This window comes from Gossypium arboreum, unplaced genomic scaffold, assembly GCF_025698485.1.
Source record: "Gossypium arboreum isolate Shixiya-1 unplaced genomic scaffold, ASM2569848v2 Contig00207, whole genome shotgun sequence".
Lineage (NCBI taxonomy): Eukaryota > Viridiplantae > Streptophyta > Magnoliopsida > Malvales > Malvaceae > Gossypium > Gossypium arboreum.
Window position 1 is genome coordinate 65445 of NW_026440324.1, and position 20340 is coordinate 85784.

General features: G+C 36.9%; 1 protein-coding gene across 1 annotated transcript; it reads right to left on the bottom strand.

Annotated features, from left to right (window-relative positions):
- Positions 1-2978: 2978 nt before the first annotated feature.
- On the bottom strand, positions 2979-3773 carry LOC128288345 (uncharacterized). The gene has a single exon (XM_053024847.1). The coding sequence runs from the start codon at positions 3771-3773 to the stop codon at positions 2979-2981; it is 795 nt and encodes a 264-aa protein (XP_052880807.1).
- Positions 3774-20340: the final 16567 nt, after the last annotated feature.

Below are 20340 nucleotides of genomic sequence, written 5' to 3' on the forward strand. Positions count from 1 at the left end.
ATTCGTTCTCCCCTTTGTGCATGCACTTAATTCAATCAATGTGTTGAATTATTGAGTTAATTCCTTCCTTTGGACGTTCTTGAACCCATCCATGCATGTGTAGTAGCTTATAGGTCAATTCAAAGTGTGAACATGTTCAAGGAGCTATGCACTTAAGCCATTCATGCATTCTATCATCCCATGCATTGTTCTATTCATGGACTAGCCTTTAATGTCCATACATGCATTCAACACATGCATGAATTTGTAGAAACCTTGCATCTAGCTGTACATGCACCTGCATTTAATACTTCTTCATTCATGAGTGTGGAATGCCCAAAGAGATGTTTCTTCATCCATACATTGTGCCGTCTTTGATCATTGTATCTAAAAAAATCAAATTATGAGACATCATGTGATCACATTAATGTCATGCATTAAATCACTAAAATGTGAACATAATTAAAATATGTAATAACTATGACATATTAAAACAAATATATTAATATAAGTCAAATTTGATGCTTAAATAATTATGTTCAGATTTTATTTAATGCATTAAAGTCTAAAATCGGGTTTGAGCTAAAATGAGCTAAGCTTTAGCCCTTAAGCTAAAGTTGAGTGAGATTATACTCTAAGTGAAGTTGAGCTAAGGTTTAGATCGTGAGTGAATATAAGCTAGGAGTGAGCTCGGTTTAGCTTAGACAAGTTGGATTGAGCTCGAATAAGCTGGATTTGAGCTGGGCCGGACTCGTGGAGCTGGAAGCGAGCTAGGATCAGCTTGCCAACATGTCAATGCACGGCAGCAGACTTATTCGATAAAGTTCGCGAGGCATGCTCATATCACTCGCTTTACGCCCTTGTTTGCTTGCTTTTCGTATTGTTGAGTCCTTCTTTCTAGGTTCTCCTTAACTTTGTTGATGCAATTTTCACATATTGCGCTTTAGCTTTCAGTCTCTATTCATCACCTATTTACGTAGCAAAGGCAACATATCTAGAGGAGTAGTAGGATTAAAACCATAAACAACCTCAAAAGGTGACATCTTAGTAGCAGAATGTACAGCATTGTTATAAGCAAATTCAACATGTGGCAAACAATCTTCCTAAGTTTTTATGTTCTTTGTAATGATGGAATGAAGTAATGTAGATAAAACTCTGTTAACAACCTCAATTTGTCCAACAGTCTGGGGATGACAAGTAGTAGAAAACATAAGTTTTGTACCTAGTTTGGTCCAAAAAGTCCTCTAGAAATGACTCAAAAACTTTACATCCCTGTCAGAAACAATTGACCTAGGTATACCATGCAAACACACAATATCTCTAAAGAACAAGTTAGCCACATTAACAGCATCGTCAGTCTTATGGCAGGCAATAAAATGTGCGATCTTTGAGAACCTGTCAACCACAACAAATATACTGTCTCTACCTGTCCTAGTTCGAGGCAATCCCAATACGAAGCCCATCGAAATATCAGTCCAAGGGAAATTAGGAATAGGTAAAGGTAAATACATACCATGTGGTGAAATCTTCGATTTGGCTTTCTTACATGTCACACAATGTTCACAGTACCATTCAACGTCCCTACGCATCTTAGGCCAGAATAGATGCCCCTTCAATGTCTGTAACATTTTGGTGACTCCAAAATGACTCATCAATCCACCTTCATGTGCTTCACGGATCAGTATATCACGTATTGAACCTTGTGGAATGCATAACACCTTTCTTTGAAAAAACCATCATGCTGTAGAACTTTCCATCTTCAACTTTCTCACCATTATACTTATCTTTAAAATTAGGGTCATCAGAGAATAACTCACGAATATATGAAAATCCAATCAAATGTGAATGAAGATACCTCAAAAGTGCATATCTGCGTGATAATGCATCAGCGACGACATTATCTTTTCCTTTTTGTATCGAATGACATAAGGAAAAATTCTAAGAATTCAACCTATTTAGCATGTCGTTTGTTCAATTTATCTGACTGTGATATATCGTAAAGCCTTGTGGTCGGTGTGGATCATAAACTCCTTAGGCAACAAATAACGCCAAGTCTCCAAAGCCGGATCGGTGCATACATTTCCTTGTCATAGGCAGTATAATTCAACATTGCTCCGCTAAGTTTCTCCTTGAAATATGCAACGAGCCTCTTTTCCTATGACAAAATAGCACCTATACCAACCCCGAAGCATCACATTCAATTTCAAACAATTTATCAAAATTAGGTAATGCTAAAACATGTGCTTTTGTTAAGCAGTCCTTAATTTTCAGAAAGGCATCCTCTTGTTCTTTACCCCATGAGAAGACTGAATTCTTCTTTATAATCCCGATTAAGGCGGTAATAGAACTAAAATGGGGAACAAACTAATGGTAGAAACTAGCTAAACCATGAAATGATCTAACCTAACTAATCGATGTCGGTCGTGACCATTCTTGGATCACCTTAACCTTCTTAGGGTCGACTTCAACACCACGTGAACTAACAATATAACCAAGAAATGTAAGTTTGTCAATACAAAACACACATTTCTCCATGTTTCCAAACAACTTTTCTTCTCGCAAAGTATGCAGAATAGCTCTCAAATGTTCTACATGATCCTGCAAAGTCTTGCTATAAATCAAAATGTCATCAAAGTATACAACACAAAACTTTCCAATAAAAGATCGCAGAACATGATTCATCAAAAGCATAAAAGTACTAAGTGCATTAGTTAAACCAAAAGGCATCACCAACAATTCGTACAAACCTAGCTTTGTCTTGAAGGCTGTCTTCCACTCATCGCCTTCTCTCATGCGAATCTGATGATATCCACTCTTTAGATCAATTTTGGAGAAGATAGTTGCTCCGCATAACTCATCCAGCATGTCATCGAGTCGAGGGATGGGGTGTCGATACTTGATTGTAATCTAATTCACTTCTTGACAATCAACACACATCCTCCACGTTCCATCTTTTTCGGTACCAACAACACTGGCATAGCACATGGACTCAGACTCTCTCAAATGTAACCCTTGTCCAACAACTCAGAAATTTGTCGTTGAAGTTCCTTCATCTCTTCGGGGTTACTTCTATATGTTGGTCTATTCAGAATCATGGCAACTGGAATAAAGTCAATCTGGTGCTCAATGCCACGAAGAAGGGATAAGCCTTTAGGTGTTTCATCTGGAAACACATCTTCAAATTCCTGCAAAAGAGATGAAATAGAAGCAGGCAAATCACTAGGAATCTCAGACAATAAATAATGATCTTTAAACAACAAAATAAGCATATATTCTTTGAGAGGAAAGACATTTCTGATTTCCTTCTTGCTTGCATACACATTCATCTTCTTTTTCGACAAACTTCCTCGATATTCTTTCTCAACTTTACTTGGTCTTCTTGCACTTGACTCGGGGTCAAAGGTGCTAAGGTGATCTGCTTTCTGCATGCATAAAAGAATATCGTTAAGTAAATCCATCATCGTCGTCTTCTTGTCAAATTGCCATGGATGACCCAATAGCAAATGGCTTGCAACCATCAAAACAACATCGTAGAGTACTTCATCCTTGTATTTTCCAATGGCAAACGACACTAAAACTTGCTTAGTCACTTTAATTTCTCCACTGTCATTCAGCCACTGTAATTTGTAAGGATTGGGATGTTTTGTCGTCTTCAAACCTAACTTTTCAACCATCACAGAACTAGCAACTGATACGATCAAGTCCCAGAGTGCACCAAGTTCCAACAAGGATTCAACGGTGCTACCCCAAGGACCAATTATGTGAGCTCGAGCTAAGCAATTCAAAGAGGCCATTTTGGCCTTAGTTAACCAATTGTGGGGCGAGGCTTTGGTTGGAGAAATAGAACAAGTTGGGACCAGTTCAAAAAAGTTTCCTTACAACAAATTGCAAGCCGATTTTAGCTCAATTCCAGCTCTTTGAACCTGTTCCAATTAAATTGAACTTTTTTTATTTTTCAGCTTTGTATTTAGTTGCATTTTAATCCTTGCATTTAAGCATCTTAGTTTAATAAATGAGTTACTGGTTATTAATTCAACTCATTTTAGTTTAATTAAATTGAGTTTTTATGAACTTGATTTAATAGTTGCTTCTTTAAATAATCTAGTTACTAGGATAATTTATTGATGCATGAGTTAAAGTTCATTTAATAATGCTTCTCTTAATTAAACTAGTTCTTTGGAATAAATGGTGCATAAGTGTTAGTTCATTTATTTAAGCAATTCATATTTAACAAGTAGCACACACAATTTGCATATTACTCATGATATTAATCATCATATCATATAAATAACATTAAATTACTTAAAATGACAATTATGTTACTACATTTACATATGAACTTACCTCGATACAAAATATTAGCAATCGAGCCTATTCCTCGTAAACTTTGTTTTCCCTCGATCATGACTTGAATCTCTTTCTCTTGATCTATAATGCCAAATTAATCTTATTTAATACATACATTCATCAAAACAGCTTTTAATATGACTTTGGAAAAATTACCATTTTGCCCTAAACTTTCACATATTTTGCACTTTTTCCCCAAGGCTCATAAATTAAACTTCATCCTATTTTCTTATGTTTTATGACATGGTGATCATTTTCCCTTCTATGGAAACATCCAATTCACACTCTAACATGTACCTATGACTATTAGGTATTTTTCTGATTAAGCCCTTTTACTCGTTTTCACTTAAAGCTGAGTAGCACAAGTTGTCTAACATAATTTAAAACCTCATATTCTATCATAAAACACCAAAATACACAAATTTCACCTATGTGTATTTTTCCAAATATGAACCCTAGGTTGAATTATTGCTAACATAAGCTAAATCGAGCTACCGGGATTTCAAAAACATAAAAATTATTAAAAACGAGGCTTAAATTCACTTACTATGAAGCTTGAAAGTTGAAGAAACCCTAGCTATGGAGAGAGGTAAAATTCGACAGCAACATATGGAGAAGATGACCATTTTGTGTTATTTTTCCCATTTTATTTCATTTAATATTGATGTGAGCACTGGGGCATCTTGAGTGCAAACCAAGATCTAAGCGAGCTACCTAAAGGACCTATAGCTCAAGCTCATGCTAAACATTTCCTAGAAGCTATTTTAGCTTCTAATGCAAAACTTGGTTTGAAACAAGGGCCAATGCTCACAAAATCAGCTTGAAGCAACTATCCAAAGGACAGGTGCATTGTTGACAAGCTGATCCTAGCTCATTTCTAGCTCCTCGAGCTCCGTCCAGCTCAACTCAGCTCATTTGAGCTCGTTTCAGCTCAACCGAGCTTACTTTCAGCTCCTTCTTTCTTCCTTTCAATAAACTAAGTCTTAATTTAGTTTATAATTAAGTTTGCTACAGCTCATGCGAAACCCTAGCTCAATTTCAACTCATTAAGTGTTTTGACTATTTTTGAGCTAGTAGAATTTACTTCATAAGTTGACTTATAATTATTATGTTTGAATTTAGTTAATTTCATTAAATTGTTTAATTATTAATTATGATTTTTATGAATAGTTATATTTTAATTAATTGTGTGTTAATTCATGTAGGTTAGCCGAATGTGGAAGGTACATTCATGAAGAGATGCATGAAAGGAAAGTTCAATGAATGGGAAGATTCATGCGGCTTGGTTCAATGCTTGGAGGAATTAAGTTCATATACATGGGAGGTTAATTACATGCATGTGGATTAAGAAGATACATTCACTTTGGACGGCACACATGCATGAATGAAGACATTTATTGCATGTTCATGTACGGCCAGATTCAAGCTCCCTTCTAGTTCATGCATGGCCGAATGTATGTGGGTAAAATACATGAATTGTTTGCTGTCCAATTGACTTCCCTAGGTGTCTATTCGGCCAAGAGACACTTTTTGAATGATTCATTCATCCCATGGCCGAATTTAGGCAAGCTATTGAGTTCCCAAGACATCACATTCATCCAAGATGGTTTGCTTACACATGAAGCTGTCCAATGGAGTTCCCATCAGCCGAATTTAGTCCTAGCTAATTAAAGACTTGTTCTAGATTATTCTAGTGCATTCATAGCTGAATTTATTTAGTCTTTAAAGCTATTAGTTTGTCCATTCGGCTACTACTTGTTAGCCTATAAATAGTTTGCACATTTCATTGTAAAGGGACTTTTACCAAAATTGTTAATGAACATTTGTTCTTGTGAGGTTGCTTCCTCTCATATCTCGTACAAGTTTGAAAGACTTATCCGCTTGTGCTAGTGGCGTCAATCGTCTTGTTTGAACTTATCACCAATCTTGGTGTGGCATTCACCTATCCATCTATCCATCTTTTCACCTTAACAATATAGGAACCGGGTGACACTTCTTAGTGTTGAATCATTCTGACGTTGAGTTTGTTTTTCCATTCCCCATCTTTCAACTTTTCCTTCTTGTAACCAAACGACTCATTTATCCATCACCCATCTTTGGTACACATAAGAACCTATTACTAAACTTACCCTTCTTGAAACCTTTCGCTTATTCTAATCCATTATTTTACTTTTATTACTAAAATTGAGCACGAACGAATCTCTCGAACTACGATCAGGCAACTACATGAATTCGACTCATCTACCCGGGCCGAATCACATCAAATATACAAATGACCAAAATGCCCTTACTACTAAACTTTCCAAAAATTCCATCCATGTCCAATTTTTTTTGTCCATAGACTTAGAAATTGGTCAAGTTGCTATTTAAGACCTCCTCATTAATATTTCAAAGCAATTTCATACTAAAAACTTCTAGAATGCAAGTTTTGCAAATCATTCGATTTAGTCCCAAATTTCAATTTAAGCATTTTAGGCATAGGATTTCATCACGAAATTTTCACACAATCATGCAATCATATCATAAACCTCAAAATAATTATAAAATAATTATTTCTATCTCGGATTTGTGGTTACGAAACCACTATTCTGATTAGGCCCTAATTCAGGATATTACAACTCTCCCCCTTTAAGAATTTTCGTCCTCGAAAATCTTCTTGTAAACAGTGTGGGTATTGGTTTCTCATAGTTTCCTCAAGTTCCCATGTAGTCTCTTCTACCCCATGCTTTTCCACAATACTTTCACGAGGCGACACTTTTATTTCTTAGTTGCTTGACCTCTCGAGCCAAAATCTTAATCAGTTCTTCTTCGTAAGTCATATCCGTTAGTAGCTCAATTTCATCGGAGAAATTATATGTGAGGATCGAACAATACCAATGTAGCATAGATCGTGGAACACATCATGCATCTTCGTAATTAGGATGGCGGTGCTAACCGATAAGCTCTTGGTCCAACTTTTCAATTATTTCATACGGTCCAATAAAAGCGGACTTAACTTGCCCTTCCGTCCAAATCTAAGAACTTTCTTCCATGGAGACACTTTCAAAAATACCTTATCACCAACTTGAAACTCGATTTCCTTCGTTTCAAATCCGCATAAGATTTCTGTCTATCCGAAGCAACTTTCAAACAATCTCGAATCACTTTCACTTTTCTTGGTTTCTTTTATTAGATCAACTCCATAAATCTGATTTTCCTTGAGTTCAGTCCAATATAATGGCGTCCAGGCATTTTCGACCATACAATGCTTCATAAGGTGCCATCTTCAAACTCGTCGATAACTATTATTATAAGCAAATTCTACTAATGGTAAGTACCTTTCCCAACTACCTTGAAATTCCAATACACAACATCGAGCATATCTTCAAGAATCGAATTACTCTCTCGATTGTCCATCGGTTTGTGGATGAAAGCGGTGCTAAAATTTAACCGTACCTAATGCCTCTTGCAACTTTTTCAAAATCGGAAGTAAATCTTGGATCTCTATCCGAAATGATTGACAAAGGTATTCCGTGAAGTCTAACAATCTCAGCGATATACAATTCAGCCAACTTATTTAGAGAATAATCGTGCGTCTTAGGAATAAAATGAGCCGATTTAGTCGATCATCAACTATTACCGGATGGCATTTTTCTTCCCTAGAGTTAACGGCAATCGATACAAAATCCATAGTAATCCGATCCCATTTCCATTCAGGTACGATGATAGGCTGGAGTAGTCCTGTAACACCCGAACACGAGGCCGTCGTGGAGTCAAACACGAGGTGTTAATGACTTCAAACCACTTATTGAGAATTTTCGGACAAATTTGCCAATCTGTGTACTAGTCGCTTCAAAAATCATAACTTGAGTTTTACAACTCGAAAATCAGTTTCATAATTTTTCCTTGAAACTAGACTCATATGTCCATCTACAGATTTTTTTCTAGAATTTTTGGTCAAGCCAATTAGTACAGTTTATTAGTTAAAGTCTCCCATGTTACAGGGGTCGACTACACTGACCTTCGTGCATTACAACTGGAATAACTCCTGTGTAGGGATTCAATACTGATTCTGTTTGTTTCTATAGAAACTAGACTCAAATAGGAATTTATACATATGTGGTATGACTCCTAATTATCTCTGGTTAATTTATAATAAATTTTCAAAGTCGGAACAGGGAATCCAGAAACCGTTCTGGCCCTGTCTCACGAAATCTTGGATATCTCTTAAAATACAGCTCATATGGTCGTTTCGTTTCATCCATATGAAAATAGACCCATCAAGCTTCGAGTGCGTAATTTTTTTAGCTATTAATTCCACTTTTACTATTTTTAGTGATTTTTCGATCTCATATCACTGCTGCCATCCATAGCGATTCTGCGATGAACTATGCCAATTTCATGAATCCTTCCTTAGCCTTACTAATCATCCATCATCGTGACACAAATTATGGCCACCTTATCAAAATTAAGGTTTCTAAGACTCGTGGCTATAGATTCTAGCATCCACTCAAAGCGACACATAGGCCATTTTCACATGGCTTAAAGTTTACAACCCAAAATTTAACAAAACAAAATAGCCCATACATGCCAAATGTTCTCCTAAGTTGACTAAGAAGACAATACCAAAATTGCTCACGGTGTGATGACCGTTGTGATTCTGAACACCCAAAAGGAGACGAGTCCAAGAAACCTAAAATGGGTGACAAGAAAACACGAGTGAGTTTATAACTTCGATGAAGTCATAAGCATTCCACATCCATCCATTAATACAATTATCATAAAATGAAATAATGAAACAAGGCCAAGTGTTCCGACCATACCGAACTATACCATTATTCCTTAGATCTTTCGGATCAATCTCATACCAAGTCATACATTTACATTTCATATCTTGCTCAATAGGATATTTGAAGTAATTTCCATACATCATTTCATTTCCATAACAATCATGCAATCAAATGAATTTTCATCTATTCCACGATACCTTATTTACGGAATGCAATTGAAATCATCACATAGATTTAAATCTTACCAACTCCACCCGAGCATGAACATAGCATCTATTAGCCATGAACTCAAGGTACTTACTCTTTCCGCTGTCCATACTCATCTCGATGAAGTCACGCCTCCATATAAATGTTCAATCGGAGATATGTGTAGAGTTTACACATAGTGCTTAATACTCAATCACGCACTTAGTGCCATGTGATTCAAGCCCGCACACATAGTGCCATATAGTCCAAACTCGCACACTTAGTGCCATACATTACAAGCTCGCACACTCGGTGCCAATCTAGTCCCGTACACATCTATTTCTCGCACACTTAGTGCGAAGCAAACTTCCTACACATTTCACTATCTCTTTTCGTTCAACAATATCATCTTTTCATACACATACATTTGTATATATTTCATCTCATTAAACACAATTGCATAGATATTACAATCATTTAAGCAATATCAAATATATGCTTAATGACTTACCTTGTGTTGGGTAAAATAGTCCAAGTCGGCTACTCGATGACCTTCCTCTTTCCTTGCTTGATTCTCCTTCTTTAACTCCTTGAGCTTAATCAATAAATCAACTAGTTTAACCCTCTTGCTAAACATTCATAATTCAATTACACATGCATATGTATGTTTGTATATTTGGCAACCATCCTCACTTATTACCCATTTGGTCAACAATCTAAGCCAAGATAAGGCTTCAATATGGTTGCCTCTAACCGAATACATGCACACCAATCTACTTCCTTTGGCGAATATGCATGTCTATGTTGAGGCCAATTTACACTAATACTACACAAAAAAACAGCATACATTTTCCTAATTAACGCATTACATATTGTAGCTCTATACACATCTCTCATTTATTTCATAACGAAACAACATCACAAGCAAATATACACCTTAAAGTAGTATATATGTCATACCAATTTATCATGTGCAAACATATATTCATGTAGGTGCAATGGCCGAATTCTCAAGTGGCTTATATCCAAATATATACACATATCCAAAGCTTAAATCTTACTTACCATGCAACATGCATGAATCATACTTATGGATATAACATGGCCGAATACCACAACACCATACCGTTTCAATTTGATCATGGTTAAACAAAGAACTTAGTACCTCATTCAAAAATGCTAAAAGAAAATCTAAGAATCCTCAATCCACCATTACATGTATCATTATCAAGCTTGTTATTTAGCATGCAATGGCATTAACACCATATTCACTTTGGCCGAATTTCATTCCCATGACATAACAAAGATTTGAACCATGGGCTAACAAGAACATCAAGCTAGCAACTAAAATATACATGAATCTCATGGCAAAACATCAAACTTACCTTAATCTAGGTACAAGTATGGCCAAACCTCCTCCTAAACCTCTTCCAAACCAACATGAAACAAGAATTCCTTCCTTCTTCCTTAGAATTTTCAGCCCAAAGGAAAAAAAAATGATGAACAAAATTCTTCTTTTTTCTCCACACTCACGACAATGGGCATGCATGAGACCATTTTTTCTCTTTTTTTTGTTCCTTTCATTATTAAATTCCCATGCTCACTATTTTATTTTTTTCTTACATACACCATTGTCCCAACATGTTTTATGACATGTTTTTACCCATAATCTCTTGTCATGGCGGCCACTAGCTATTAGGGAAATTTGACATGCAAGTCCTCCCTTTGACTACATGCACTATTAGGTCCTTATAGATTAGCCTATCACTTTTCAAAAGTGTCACACAAGTCCTACTAACTGAATTCACATGCTATCGGCTAAATCGAGCTGAGATTTTCACACATTCATAATTACATATTCTAGACAATAAATATTACGTTCAAACATTTGGGTGACTTCGGTTTAGCGGTCCGAAACCACTTCCCGACTAGGGTCAATTTTGAGGCATCACAAGTCTGAAGGTACTTGGTGTTCACTTTCACTTGTTGACAAATTAAGCACTTTGATACAAACTAGGAGATATCTCTTTTCATTCCACTCCACCAATACATTTTTTTCAAGTCATTATACATTTTTGTACTGCCCGGATGAACCACCAAACAACCATTATGTTCTTCATGCAAAATCTTTTGAATCAACTCATCATTTTTCGGAACACAAATCAATTTTTAAACATCAAACAACCATCAGAACCAATTCTAAAATCTGATCCTGTATTAGCTTCACACTACTTTCTCTTGGCTTGCAAATCTTGGTCATTTTCTTAGCTTCACAAATCTCTCATAAAACATCCATCTTGCTTTTAACTCTACTAGAATCGAACCATCATCGATACCTTTAACCGAGTATTCATAGCTCTCAAAGCAAATAGCAACTTTCTACTCAAAGCATCGGCAACCACATTCGTTTTCTCGGATGGTTATCAATAACAAGCTCGTAATCTTTCAACAACTCCAACCATCTTGATTTGTCTCAAATTCAAGTCTTTTTGTGACATCAAGTACTTAAGACTTTGTGGTGGTATATACTCGGCACTTTTCACCATACGGATAATGTCGCCAAATCTTTAAAGCAAACACTATAGCAACCAATTCCAAATCATGAGTGGATAATTCCTTTTGTGAGATTTTAAGCGCCTCGAAGCATAAGCCACCACTTTTCCTTCTTGCATAAGTACACATCCTAAGCCATTTAGAAGCATCACTATACACATAAATTCTTTACGATTCGGGTTGTACCAACACTGGTGCTTCAGTTAATAACTTTTCAATTCTTCAAAACTCTGTTGACATTTTCTATCCACTCAAATTTAACATCCTTTGAGATAGTCTAGTCATAAGAGCGACAATTATAGAAAATCCATTTACAAACCGCCGATAATACCTAGCGAACCCCAAGAAACTTCTAACCTTGGTTACATTTTTCAGTGGTTTCCAATCAACAATGGCCGAAATTTTACTAGGATCAACCCGTATACCATCACCTAAAGCAATGTGACCCAAAAATCCAACTTCTCGAAGCCAAAATTCACTTTTACTAAACTTAGCATACAACTGCTTATCTCTCAAAGTTTGCAAAACTATCTTCAAGTGCTCAGCATGCTCTGTCTCATCTTTTGAATAAATTAAGATATCATCAATAAACACCACAACAAATTTGTCCAAGTATGGCCGAAATATGCGATTCATCAAATCCATAAACACAACAGGCGTTTGTCCTTTGAATGGCATAACTAAAATTCATAATGACTGTACCTTGTTCTAAAAGCAATTTTAGGCACTCCAACTCTTTACTCGCGGTGGTAGTACCCGGATCTCAAGTCAATCTTTGAAAACCATGTCGGTCCTTTTAGGTGATCAAACAAATCATCAATTCTTGTAGCGGATACTTGTTCTTGATTGCCACCTTGTTTAATGCGATAGTCAACACACAATCTCATAGAACCTGATCACGATCCGCCTTGGGGTGAGTCGAGTCGTATGCGAGTTTGCCCGATCGTCTACGAGAAAGTATCGTTCGGCTCTTTTAAATAAGATGTTTTTAGGTTAAATAATGCGGAAGCTTTTTTTAAAAGGGTTTGAAGATGGGTTTGAAATATGAATATTAAAGGTTTGGTTTTAAAAGAAACAAAAGAATGAAAATAGATTGAAGGTAGTTTAATAAATGAAGGTAGTTTAATTAGATAGTCAACACACAATCTCATAGAACCATCCTTCTTTTCACAAATAACAGGAGCACCCCAAGGTGAAAACTCGGTCTCACAAAGCCTTTGTCGATCAACTCTTGCAATTTGCAACTTTAATTCTTTCAACTCTGCTGGTGCCATTCTATACGAGCAATCTATATCGGAATTGTTTAGGTATCAACTCAATACCAAATTCTACTTCCACATTTGGAGGCAAACCGCAACTCTTACGGAAATACATCCGCAAATTCACATACAAGCTGGGCCGATTCAACTTTCTTTTCAATTTCTTTTGTATTAATTACATCGTAAATAAGCTTCATAACCCTTTCTCAAATATCTCGGCCGACATCGAAGAAATCACACTAGATAATGCCTCGATTTGCTGGTTCAACCGCATAATTTCACCACTTTCACACTTTAATTATATAACCTTTTCTTTGCAATTTACTATAGCATCATGCAATGCCAACCAATCCATACCCAAAATAACATCAAATTCATCAAGCGGAAACAACATCAAGTCGGCGAAAGTAATGACCCCGAATCATTAAAGGGCATTTCTTGCATACTCTATCAACTATCACACATTTGCCTATGATTTGACACTTTAATCATAAATTACGTGTTCTCAAGCGATATATTCATACTAGACACCAATTTCATGCACACATATGAATAAGTAGAACAGGATCAATCAAAGCAATAATATTAACATCATAAAGAGAAAATATACCGTAATCACGTCGGTGATGAAGCATCTTCACGTGCCTTTATAGCATAAGTTCTAGTTTGGAGCCCTTGCTTGATTTAGTCTGAATCTCGGCTACATTCTTCTTGCTTACTTCATTTCACTTTTCTCAAATATCTTCCCTTGATGCACCACTAGCTTTTACACTCTGAAATTTTCTTTCTCAACTCTCTGCGGCGGTCTCTAATAAAATGATCCGGAAAACCAACGAAAACATTCATTTGCTCTACATGGGCCAAACGATTTCTACCACACACGACACTCGGGTTTAACAAATCTCGAATTCCCACACTAGCCATGATAGTCGAGATTTAAGACCCACATTTTGCTTCTTAAAATTTCCATATGATTGTCCAGTGAAACACGTGAGCGAGGATTCATTTTTCTAGATTTTCTAGATTCTTTGTGAGGATGAACTACTAAATCGGTCTTTTCTTCCAATTTCTAGTCTCGGCCTCTACCTTTTTCTTCTCTTTAAGTAGTTATTCAACCTTACAAGCTCGATCAAAAAGTACTACCATTTCTTTTAATTCAAGAATCCCAAGAAATACTTTGATGTCTTCATAGAGTCCATCTTCAAATTATGCACATTTTAGCCTCTGTAGGAATATATTCTCTAGCATACTTACTCAACTGATGAACTCCCTTTAAGTATTCGATGGCTTGTCATGCTCCCTGCTTCAATTCAAGAAACTCTTCGCTTCTAATCAATAAATCTTTCAGCGATGTATTTCTTCCAAAATTCTTCTTGAAAGAACTCCCAAGTTACTTTCTCTTTAAGTGCACGGATATCAATGTCTTCCACCAATGATAGGCTGAATTCCTCAACAATGATATAGCACATTTCAAGCATTCCTCGGTGTACAAGACAATTCATCAAATACTCGAATAGAATTCTCAAGCCAAAACTCTACTTTCTGGACATCATTATCGATATTTGCCCTGAATTCTCCGGCCCCTAGCTTACGGATTCTGTCAACTGGAGTTCTGTGAAATTTCATCAGATCTACACCTTGAGGCATTAAGTGCAGGTTGAGAATCGGGGAGGTGGGGAGGTTGTGCATTCAGTTCATCTGAGCGAACTCGATATACGGGCATTCATCATTTGGAGAAAGGCTTCCGAGACCCTTCTCCTCCTCCTTGACCAACGATGGGAGGTGGATTTTGATTAGCACCTTATACTGCCGAAGTTGGTGCATTACTTACTCTCTACATCATCGGTAGTAGTGGATCGGGATCCATTTACTATAAAAATCATTTAAAAGGTCGAAGTCGTCACACTATCACAATATATGTATATGGTATGTATAGCAAAACCCATTACATACAACACGTTATTCGAGAACCAGACTAAACTGTTGTGATACCACCAAATGTTAACGGACTTAATTCATTACTTAAACACTCAAATAATTTATTTTAAAATTTCCAGATAAGTGGCAATCGCATCATAGTCACTTAAAATTCATATCTTGAGTTTCAAAACTCAAAATCAATTCTGTAAATTTTTCCTGAAACTAGACTCATATATCTATCTACTAATTTTTTCTAGAATTTTGGTTGGGCAAATTAGTACAGTTTATTAGTTAACATCTCCCTATTTTAGGGTTCATTGCTCTAACCTCTGTGTATTATAAATTAGATATCTTCCTGTACAGAGTTTCAATGACTATGCCATTTATTTCTATTGAAACTAGACTCCATAAGGAATCTGTACATATAAAGCATGACTTCTAATTATTTTTGTAAAATTTATGGTAAATTTACAAAATTAGAACAGGAGATCCAGAAATCGCTCTAGCCTATTTCACAAAAATTTAAACATCTCATAAAATATAATTCATATACCTACTTTGTTCCATCCATATGAAAATAGACTCATTAAGCTTTGATTCCATAACTTATTCATCATTTAAGTCCATTTCTACTATTTTTAGTGATTTTTCAAATTCATGTCATTCTTTGCTGACAATATTACATTTTATAGCAAATTTTACTTTACTATAAATTTTCATGGACTAAATAGTATTTTAAACATACAAGGTATCAAAAATGATTTAGATTGGCCATTCAATGGCTAATCATTCAGAAACTCTTTTCTTGCCAAACCATAACCATATCATAAGATTATTTACACAAAGTGAGTATTTTGCCATACATGCCACATTCAAAATACACAAGCCATTTTACCAATTTAGGCCTTGGGATAGTGTGAGCGAGCCTTGACCTATCCCGATTCTCAAACCGACTTGTCAACAACTACAATGAATGAAAAGGAGGAGTAAGCACAAATGCTTAGTAAGTTCACATGCAAATAGTAAGTAACATAATCATGCAATTCCACATAAAACATCATTTGCATAAAGCACACCAAGACATTCATGTTGCATTTGCATTTAATATCTTACTACGATTTCATCATACCAAGTTCTCAACCCGATGATTTAAGCACACACTGTCAAATTTTCTCATTCACCACACTTACCAACATGTCACCTTCATTTTAGGCATTCTTCTTATTCACTTAAGATTCACTGTTGAACACATCGGAATATAATTGAATACACGGATTTCATGAATGTAAGTACCATACGATACAACCACACCTCCTCGAGGTTGTCATTGCCAATGAAGATCCTCTCGAATTGCCCGTGGGGCCGATCACTGAGCTCGAGCAAAGAGATTCAAAGCGCAACAACAACCTTAGTTGATAGAGTTTGGGGTGAAACCGTTCTTGGACTTCTTGAAAGCTCTTGGACCAACAAGCCAAGCAAACCATGCATACTCCTTCAAGCTCAAATCAGCTCAACTTCAACAACAGCTCAACGAGCTCGTTTCAGCTCATTTCATTATTGCGTTTATTATCTGGAATAAATCATTTAAGTTGCTGTTAGTTTTATTAGTTATTTGTTTTAATAATTAATTTGTCATAATCTGGACATGTTTTAATTATGTTCTAAATTAAGTACTTAATTAATTAGGACCAATTAAATATGTCTTAACTATTACAAAGATTAATTATGTCGATCTAATTTATGGTGCAAGATTTATTTGTCTATGTTGCCAAATTTAATGTGTCTAAAAGGGATTTAATTTGCTGAATTAAATGTTGTAGGTACATTACCCTTGGGCGTCATAGGTGCATGGATGATTTAAAATTGGTGTGCTGATCTTTGGTGTTCCCTAAGTGACCATTCAGCCAAACCTTACAACTCTTCAAGAAGACCGATTGGTGCCCAAGACAAATTAAATTGTTCACACCCACCCGATTATTCCTTTCACACCAAGGGCTGTTCGGTTTTGTTTGTTCACACATGTGTGGCTGTTCAAATCGGTTTGTTCACATTCTAAGACTATTGAAGTGCTCTAGACAGCTCCTTAATCACATGAACATTCGGCTGAATCAAGCGGCATTAATTCCAAATTCAAGCATTTGGTGAACCTATTGATGGCATTTCAGCTCCCAAACAATTCATTCAATTTTTCTATTGAACCAAGGCATCTAGAAGCTGCCCTTACCGTTCTCCATGCACAAGAAACTTCAAGGAAGCTTCATCAAAATTCTAAATTTTCGAAACCATTTAGCTACCTCGAAGCCTATTCGGCTACCTTGCATTCATTATAAATTGTGGCTTGTGTTACTTTGTAAAGAACTTTTGGACTTTTGTTAATGTTATCTTTGCGAATTTGTTAAGCAAAACTTTTCTCAATTTAGTTCAAAGATTCGATTGGCTTCCTAGCGTTCTAGTGTGTCGGCCGTTGCTCTTTGTCGAAACCGAACTTATCACTACTTGTAGTGTGGCATTCAAACATACCGAGGTTCCTATCTTGTTAGATAGTGGGTGAGGTTTTTCTACCAATTCAAACCGAACTAAAGAGCTTATAAACAATTCGATACCAAATCGGTATTGGTTCTTGTTTGCACTTTTGTTCAACCCCATTCTCCATTTACCTAATTGAACCAATTCCTTCATCCATACCTATTCGGACTCCAAACCGAATTTTCAAACTCTTCTTACCTATTCTAATCCGAACCCAAACCGGTACCCTTCTTTCCTTCATCGACCTTTTCAATTAAACCTAACGTAACTTCTTGTTGACGATCGGGCACACTAATCGACTCGACTCTTCCGAGGCGGATCGTATCATCTGGTATCGAGCTACTTAAAATGAGAAGCTTAGGCGTTGAGCGGAGCATTCGAGGTAAGTCGGGAAAAAAAAGTATAGAAAATTTTTTTTTAGGTATCTGAAGTTTTCTCATTTGATTGGTTTATTCTTGTTATTATAAAAACAAAAATTCACTTGTAGGAGAAAAAAAAATCGTGTACAAAAAGTGCTTATTGTATTTAGTTTCTTGATATAGTACAAAAAAGTTATACAAGTTTGAAAAAAAAAATTTGAAAAAAATCGAAAAAAAAGTGATTTATGCAATTCAATTGTTAGTTGATCGTCAAGCTTTGAGTTGATATAGTTTCGATCCATCTTCTATCCTACTCTTCCTAATCGCCACACTTTTAACCCAATTCTCTATTCTTTCACCTACGAAACCAAATACATCAATCACTTGTTACCTTTTGAGCCGACCACTTAGACCAAGGACTAAGCCTTAACGAATCTGCTTACGAAATCACGAGAAAAGGTTAAGAGAGGTAAAAGGCGAGAGTTGTAAGTGCAATAAAGTGGAGGTAAAAGCCTAATTTGAGTGTAAACACGAGTGTAGGAAAACAACTTCTTTTCCTTTCAGAGAGTTGTCGACTTTTGTGGTGAGGTTTACTTTAACAACGTTTTAATGTCACAAAGTCGGATCACAGCGTGGAAGATCATCAAGCAAGACAACCCATTCATAGCGTCCCGACTTAAACATGCAAGCCTTATTACGAAATGGGCGACTCCTAGATCGAAGGCTCAATCCCATCGAGACCGTTTGTTCCAAGTTGAAGTGAATGGCCAGCGTGAAAGAGCACCGAGGGGTTAGACCAAGGCGGGAGAGACCAAATCGAGCAGGGAAGGCGAAGGGTCCAAGGCGATGAAGCAAATGACCTTAGTGATCTTGAAAGTGAACAAGAGTCTAATGCTAGTGATCGGCGTAGGCAACAAACAGCGAGATCGAAGGCGAAGATGATGATCTCAAGAACATAAGCCGACTATTCCACCGTTTCAAGGTAGATCGGATCAGGAGGCCTATCTTGAGTGGGAAAAAAGATAGAGTTGGTGTTCGATTGTCACAATTACTCAGAATAAAAAGGTGAAACTAGCCACAATAGAGTTTTCGGACTACGCCATGATTTGGTGGGAACAACTAACCACTAGTTGGGCGTAGCGGTGAGCGTCCTATCTACATGGACGAAATGAAGGCGGTGATGAGGACGATTTATCCTGCGTACTACCACGGGAGTTGCACCAAAACTCAAAATCTCACACAAGGGTCCAAAAGTGTAGAGGATTACTACAAAGAGATGGAAATCGCGATGATTGACGGATGTCCAGAAGATCCGAAGCAATGATGGCGAGATTCTGGTGGTCTAAATCGAGATATAGCAAGCGTGGTGGAATTACAACACTACATTGAAGTGGTTGATATGGTCCATATGGCCATCAAGGTGGAAAGACAACTCAAGAGAAAAGGCCCAAGTCGGGGTTTCCACTTCCAACCCTTCAAGGTGGAGCCAAGGATCAAGCAAAGGACACGCCAATCCTCGAGGGAAGGAGACCACGGTACCTCCAAAACCAACAAGCCCATCGCCGAAATGAACAAAGGCAAGGCACCGAATCGTCATACAATGAAATCGGGATATTAAATGTTTTAAGTGTCTCGGAAGAGGCCACATAGCAAGCCAATGCCCAAATCGAAGGACCATGGTATTGCGGCCGATGGCGAGATCGAAGCGGAGGATGAGGAGGAGAAAGAATGCGAATCGAACGAAGTCGAGGAGGGCGTGGAACAACCCATGGAAGGAGAACTACTTATTGTAAAAGCGAAGTCTAAGTCTCAAGGCACGGAGAATGATCTCCAACGAGAGAATATCTTCCACACTCGGTGCCAAGTCGGAGGCAAAGTGCAGTAGCGTCATTATCGATGGAAGGCAATTTGTACCAATGTAGCAAAGTACCATGATGGTTGAAAGACTTGGTTTACCTACTACCAAGCATCGAGCCCCTACAAACTACAATGGCTCAATGACGGAGGAGCTTAAGATAGCAAGCAAGTACTTGTCTCTTTCAACATCGGCAAGTATTAGGATGAAGTTCTTTGTGACGTCGTACCAATGCATGGGGCATTTGCTACTTGGCCGACCATGGCGGTTTGATGAGCGAGTTCAACACGACGGGTATGCCAGCGGTATACATTCAAATTCATGGGAAAGAATGTGACATTGGCGCCATTGACTCCCAAACAAGTGTATGAAGACCAAATCAAGCTAAAAGCTTCTATTGAGCAAATGAGAGAAAAAAAAGAAAGTTGTAAAAAATAAAGAAGAGAAAAATAAGAAAAGAAAACAAAGAGTGACAAGAAAAATATCCAAGAAAAGAAGAAAAAGAAAAAAAATCGAGAAAATGAGTGTTTTTGCAAGAGTTAGTGATGTGAGGAAGGCTTTGGTGATGAATCAACTGTTCTTGTACT